At 36.1% G+C, this 6,799-nt stretch overlaps 1 protein-coding gene and 1 pseudogene across 2 annotated transcripts; one reads left to right on the top strand and one right to left on the bottom strand.

The window, feature by feature from the left end:
* Positions 1 to 828: 828 nt before the first annotated feature.
* LOC146565387 (uncharacterized) lies at positions 829 to 2,087 on the bottom strand (annotated as a pseudogene). The gene is made up of 3 exons (XR_014894227.1): positions 1,940 to 2,087; positions 1,759 to 1,863; positions 829 to 1,428 (listed from the first exon to the last, which is right to left on the bottom strand). The product of XR_014894227.1 is annotated as an uncharacterized LOC146565387 (transcript).
* Positions 2,088 to 2,124: 37 nt separating this feature from the next.
* Positions 2,125 to 6,315, top strand: LOC146565386 (uncharacterized). The gene is made up of 4 exons (XM_085290160.1): positions 2,125 to 2,362; positions 2,956 to 3,036; positions 3,657 to 4,966; positions 6,264 to 6,315. Exons 1-4 carry the CDS (start codon positions 2,318 to 2,320, stop codon positions 6,313 to 6,315), a joined length of 1,488 nt encoding a protein of 495 aa, XP_085146286.1. The 5' UTR covers positions 2,125 to 2,317.
* Positions 6,316 to 6,799: the final 484 nt, after the last annotated feature.

Below are 6,799 nucleotides of genomic sequence, written 5' to 3'. Positions count from 1 at the left end.
GTCCTCAACAGTCTCTGGCATGTGGCACACAAAATCCTGGCTGGAGACAGAGACTGATTGGAGAAGAAAACTTTGATGAGATTCCAAGTATTCCTAGAGAGGAATCACTTCTTCAATATTGTTTTCTAAGCAATTTTCATGCTGAAGTTTAATAATACACTGCAAAAACCCACCTCCTTAATACTAGAAAAATACACTTATTTTTGGTGAAGATTTGCTTAAAACAAGTGAAATTATCTGCCCATGGGGTAAGTGTTTTTTTCTTAATAAGATTTCTTGAAATAAGAACAATATCTAGATTTAAATAAAGCTAAAAATAAGTATTTTACACTCATTCCAGGGAACAAATCAGAACATTGAAACTTAAAATAAGCTTTAACCACTTATTGTAGGCCACAAATAAGATAATAAAGCTAAAAATAAGTCTTTTACACTTATTACAGGCAACAAATTAGAACAATTGAAACTTAAAATAAGCTTTAACCACTGATTGTAGGCCACAAATAAAGATAATAAAGCTAAAAATAAGTCTTTTACACTTATTCCAAGCAACCAATCATGGCTTGAAACCTAAAATAAGCTTTAACCACTTGTTCTAAGTAAAATGTTGAAGAAATTAAATCTGAAAATAGGCATAAAACACTTATTCTAACAAACAAATCAAGGCAAATAATCTAAAAACTAGTACATTAAATCATTTTAAAGATATTTCTTCTTTTTAAATTTAGCTAAACACTACTTTAAGATTATATTGCTGATTAAGGACAAAACAAAACTGAAACAGAGTAAAAGTGTCCATCTTTATTTGTCCATTTTAACAATAACCTGCAGATAATAAAGATACAATTGAACAGTACAGGTCCAACATTATGAGTTTAAGTGGTTTCAACATTTCGATAGCCTTAGAGGTTTCGCCATTGCCCCATTAAAATTGACGAGTGACATAGGAAGACCACAAAGATTCTAATTTCTTCCGAATGACACCAAATACCACAAAACTTGTCTGGGTGAGTAAATGAACATTTTCCATTTTAGAAATAAGACCCAGATTGAAAAAACAAACAAACAAAAACAAAACAGAAGTGCCCTCTCCTAATCTTATCTGAAATTTACACACTACTTTCCAATAAATGCATGCCATTCTGCCAGGGCTTTTCTGTAAGATGATGTAGTGTCATGCTCATGAATGGCATCCTGGAGAACTTCTGTCTGAATGACAGACAGCAGGGTTGCCACGCATTTGGGGTAAGTCAGATGGAGTGCATAAAAGTATGCCATCACATATATCATAGCCTCACCAATTTTTTCTTTGTCAAATGTTGTAACTGGTAAATTACCAACAGCAATGACACACTTGCAGCCATCGAACATCACTACTGGACATGACAAGCTTCGTTTCTGGAGGACAGCATCTGGATCTTCTGTAGGCTGCAAGACACAAAAGACATGACAGTCAACATCTTATGTTAATTGTATGTTTTTTTGCTGGGATTTGGTCATAACGTTGGAGATGTCATTATCCTGTTCTTTGTTGGTTACACACATTTTATAGTAGTTTTGACTTATGGTTTATCAAGCGACTCCTTATGTGACCACACTCGTGTACATTAAATACGTTATAAATTAATGAAAACAATAAATTATAGATTTAAGTCTTTCGGCTGAAACTGAAAAAGCATTTTTGAGTCATGTTTGACCGAAATATTTTGTTTGCCAAATTTTCTGTAGATCTTTATAAGCAAATTTTATAAAACTTACATGTAGGACATGTAGAAATGCTTCAGAAGCATTCCCCATCTTTTTTGGTGGATGGGCAGGTGTGGGAAAGAGGAAGAGCCTTCATCAGTGCAAGGTGGGCTTCAGCTGGACAAAGCAGAAACAAACCTTCATAAACATAAATTTTAAGATGAGAACTTTGTATTCAAATGGTAAAACTTACTTTTGTCCATGGTCATTGGTGGATTCATTGCCTTCTTTGACACACCGTAGAACTCTACCCTGGAGCAGAATTCTTCCCATCTCAGTTTTACTTGACTGATGAACTTGTTGTTGTGGGGATCCAAAATTCTGCGAAGCTCACCCAACGCCTACAATAGGTTTAAAAAAATAAGTAGACAAATAAAATCAAAATAACTTTACTACCACACCAAATGTATTAGGAGGCGAAAATTTTGGTACAGCCATTTTTGCCGACTATACTGCCGAACCCAGACAAACTGTTAGCAATGGCAATGGCACTGAAGTAGAGCCACCACCACTAGACCCCCCAGTAACATCGGAGGTGTTGGAGGAGGAGCGACAGGAAAGTCAGAACGTGATGGAGCAAGACGCGGCTGAGCTTCAAACACCTCGTCAGAATCAGGTAATGTACTTTATGTGTTTCTGTGTGTACGCGCGCGAATTTTTAAATGTATGTGTGTTGTTTAACCTTAACCAAGCACAGTTACCCCAATTCAGAAATGTACTCAGTTCAAGTGAAAATTATAGTTTTAAAGTTATGTGTTTTCTAAGATAAACTACTTGATTAGAATATTTTAATAGGTATGAAGGCCAGTGCTGAATTTCAAATGCATGAATCCGCTGAAATTCAGGCTTGCACAACAATGTAGGCTTAGTTACCATACTTAAACATAATAAATAAACTTATTTACCAGTGTTGTGTACCTGCCTTGGTTGTTGTTAGATGCTCCATGAACCAAGCAGCTTTCAAATTTTTCTTTCAGTTAACTTCAGAGTAGATTCCATAAAGATTGGTTAAGTTTCATTAAATAACTCTTAAATTGTTCATAACATTTGCAGCTTCATTAGCTATCCATTGTAGTATGAATCTTTTAATAGCAAAAATGTACAACAGTTTGGAATATTTCTTTGTTTTGTTTTGCATCTGGTGGAATTTGAAACACATTCTGAGTGAGTCATTTTTCTTACACAATTGTTTTTCTTTTTGTCCTGTAGGGTAAAAGAGAAACTGTTGATCTTGCCAGATGTGCAGCTGCATTTGCTATTGGTGTGCGGGAGCAATGCCACCTATCACAGGTACTGCTTCATCTGATATTATGGGGGTGTCATTGTTAACTTGTTAATAAGTCTGGTTCAATGTAAGGCTGCAACTAATGATTTTTTTTTCATAATCTGTCCACTATCTTTGCAATTAATTGATTGTTTTTCATCGCTGGTTTTATTCAGCTATTACTTTCACCTATATAAGTTATTAAGAACAAATGTACATTACGAAGAAGTTAAGCACAAGAGTTGTGCAGTTCACTGCAATGTATGTAACTCTGGGCACACTCAACAGTTTAAAATAGGCTTAACAGTGTAAAATGTGTTTACTTTTAGGCATAAAAGACAAATGAAGTAGAATTACATAAAAAAAATAAATGAGGCAATCATTTGTTCACTTTTTCTGTTGTAACCTTTCATGCTCCTCCATCTTGCTCGGTGCAATGTGTTTGTGCCACGTGAGTCATGCATGTGGCATGTCATGCAAAACAATGCCAATTATTGGCTGATTTCTTCTTCTACTGCTCCACTGGTAAATTACAACATTCAGTGGCTCATTAATTTGAGCTAAAGAAATAGAGTTGCATTTTGCTTCTGTTATATTTTCTATTTACGCTTTCATGTCTCTGATGTGTTTTTTTTTCCTCCATCAGAGGAGTGTCAACAACATTGTCCTTGGTGTCCAACAGTATCAAACAGCTCTTCTGACGTCCTTGAGGGGAAAAATAAAGACCATCCTTGAAAGGCAACCTGACAGCAATGGACCTTTACAACAAGAAGTTCTTTCAACACTGGACAACTTTCAGGATCCCTTTCCCATATGTGCAGCTTCAAACCTACAGGACCGTGTAACACAGATGCATTTCAACCCTGTCACACCTGAGGAGATCATCATTTCCAATTATGCCTGTAGAGTTAAAAAGGGAGAATCGAGAGTTCTTGCAATCAAAAACAAGTCTTTCTACTACATTCCTTTGATTGAAAGTTTGAAACAGCTTTTATCCAATTCAAGACTATTTGACATGCTCAGTGCTGGACCTCAGAGTTGCCCCAACGGCAGTTTTTTGTATGACATTAATGATGGAATTATTTTCAAAACCCACCCACTGTTTTCAAAGAAGAACTCTGCTTTACAACTGATACTCTATTCTGATGAGATAGAAATGTGTAACCCCCTAGGGTCACGTGCGAGTGTAAATAAACTACTAATGTTTTATTACACCTTAGGCAACATAGACCCTAAGTTTAGATCAAAGTTGGCTTCCATCAGACTTCTCGCAATCGCAAAGTCTAGGAACATAGATGAGTGTGGGGTAGATATAATACTGCGGAGAATCAATGAGGACTTGAAGTTACTGTACGATGGTGTTATGATTAACACTGTCAATGGGGAATTTTATTTAAACGGAGCAGTTGTTGCTGTGTGTGGAGACACTCTTGCCCAGCATGAGCTTGCAGGATTTAAGGAAGGAGTTGGTTTTGCGTATAGCAAATGTCGTCATTGTGAGTGTACTTTTGATGAAATGCAAGAAAATTTCAATGAACATAGTTTCACCAGACGGACATTGGACGGACACATTAGGCAGTGCATTGAAATAGAAAGGGCAACTACCGAATTTTTGAAATCCTCGCTCAAAACGACTTTTGGCATAAATAGACAAAGCAAATTAGTTGATTTCCCAGGTTTTAATCTCATAGAGCAGATGCCACAGGATATTATGCATGTAATTCTTGAAGGAGTGGCACCAATGGAAATTAAGTGTGTGTTGAAATACCTTGTTTTATCTGGAAATTTGGATTTGGACTTGTTTAATTCTGCCATGCAGAACTTTCCTTTTTCATCAGTGGACATACGTGACAAGCCTTCACCAATTAGTATTGCTACTTTAGCTTCAAGTGACAACAGACTCAAACAATCCTCTGGACAAATGCTTATATTGATCAAGATTTTGCCATTCTTATTGTACAGTGTTGTAGAGAAAAATCCCTTTATCCAGTTTATTTTGGATTTAATTGAAATTGTTAAAATACTTTTTGCCCCAGTTGTGTCTTTACAAACTGTGTCCAAACTAAAAAAAATGATAGAAGATCATCTTAAACAATTCAGGCAACTATTCCCAGAAAAAAATGTAATACCAAAGCAACATTACATGCTGCATCTTCCCTCTCAAATTATTGCCCTGGGACCTGTAATACGTCATATGTGCATGAGATTCGAGTCTAAACACAGTTTTTTTAAACAATGGTCATCCAAATTAAACTTTAAGAATGTGTGCAAGTCTCTTGTAAACCACAATCAGCTGCTGGAGTGTTGCCAAAGTGAAGCAGGAACTGAGCATCCGATATTTGTAAATGAGAAAGAACTAGGTCCTGTATCAGAGGTTGCTAATATGGACCATTTGCAATCAAAGGTTGTAGATTTTTTGGGGATTGAAGATGCTATACATCATGCCGTTAGAGTAAAGTGGCTTATTTTACATGGAAACAAATACATCTGTGACAGGTCTCTTATACTCATTTCAGCAAATGGTTTAAACCCTATCTTTGGACTTGTAAAAAACATTTTTATTGTTAATAGTGTACTTTATTGTTTTGAATACCAGGTGTATGAAACCTTGGGTTTCAACAAAGACTTTCTTGCCTATGAAATTGCAATTCCCAACCTTGCCCAAGCAACTGAACTGACTGATGTTGAAGACCTACTTGATTTTACGTCATATTACCCAGTCAATTTCAGAAACAGTGTCTATGTTATGACAAAATATAACCTTGAAGATGTCCTTTCTTTAAAAACCTGAAATAAATACCTTCCAATGAGTGACTTTCTTATTTCAAGGAAAAAGGTGAATGTTTCTTATTTTGAGATAATTTTTGTTTTACACTCTATCTAAAAGCTATTTTTGCTTGAAATAAATGTAAAATGGTTCATTTTTAGATATACAGACTAAATAAGGAAACAAAGTAATATATACTTGAAACAAGTCTAATCATCTAACACATGAGACTGGAAACTAGCTTGTAATGTTCAAAACAAGATGGACAAGATAATCTGGCTAAAATTAAGACAATAAATCTTGTCAAGCTACAAGGAATTTGCAGTGTACTGCCGTATAGAAAAGTACAGAAACAAACTCATTCATCTATGGTGCAACACTGGTCACAGTTAAAAACAAGCGTGTGCTGCAAATAAAGCTTGTACCATAGCAGCAAATATGGTCAAGAATCTGATACAGTGACCTCACTGCTGTCATCCACCATAGCGGAAATGCCCCTGAGCAGGACACTGAAGAAGACATGGAGAAACTGCAGTAGTACGTCTGCTCTGAGGGCAACAAGACAAGGCTCTTTTGTTTGTACACGGTAGCTCCCAGCTGTGAGTGCTGGTTCACATAACCTCTAACTTCTTTCCACAGCTATTGCTTTAAAAAGTCAAACATTTTTAGTAAACACTGTTAAATCAGGACTAAGAGGACTAAGAACTCTGGTTTATGATGGTACAGTCACTGAAGTTCTACAATACCTTAAAGGTGGATGCACTCCAGGCATTATATTTTTCTGTGTATGTAAGCCATAAGCACAAGTTTAGTCAGCAGTCTTGTAAATTTGCAGAATAGAGAGTGTCACCATCTCAACATCTTGTGCTCAGCAGGAAGTAACTTGGCTCCCGGGTGATGGCCTTGTTTAGTTTCCATGCTGGCATGCAAAAATAATGAATGATATGCTTGTAGTTTTCCTTATGAGCTAGTATAAATGGCAAGCATATATTTGTGCAATGAAATACTTCTTCTGAGACTAT

Source organism: Mchenga conophoros, linkage group LG10 (assembly GCF_057382185.1).
Source record: "Mchenga conophoros isolate Kocher_MC1m ecotype Shallow Benthic linkage group LG10, M_conophoros_male_GT1.1, whole genome shotgun sequence".
Taxonomy (NCBI): Eukaryota; Metazoa; Chordata; class Actinopteri; order Cichliformes; family Cichlidae; genus Mchenga; species Mchenga conophoros.
This window is presented reverse-complemented; position numbering and strand designations above follow the sequence as displayed.

Excerpts from the sequence above, each read along its gene's own strand:
- LOC146565386 (XM_085290160.1), top strand. The coding sequence starts at position 2,318 with ATGGAGCAAGACGCGGCTGAGCTTCAAACACCTCGTCAGAATCAG. Across the intron at positions 2,363-2,955 it reads AAACACCTCGTCAGAATCAG|GGTAAAAGAGAAACTGTTGA; the intron begins GTAATGTACTTT and ends TTTGTCCTGTAG. Across the intron at positions 4,967-6,263 it reads AAGATTTTGCCATTCTTATT|CGGAAATGCCCCTGAGCAGG; the intron begins GTACAGTGTTGT and ends CATCCACCATAG.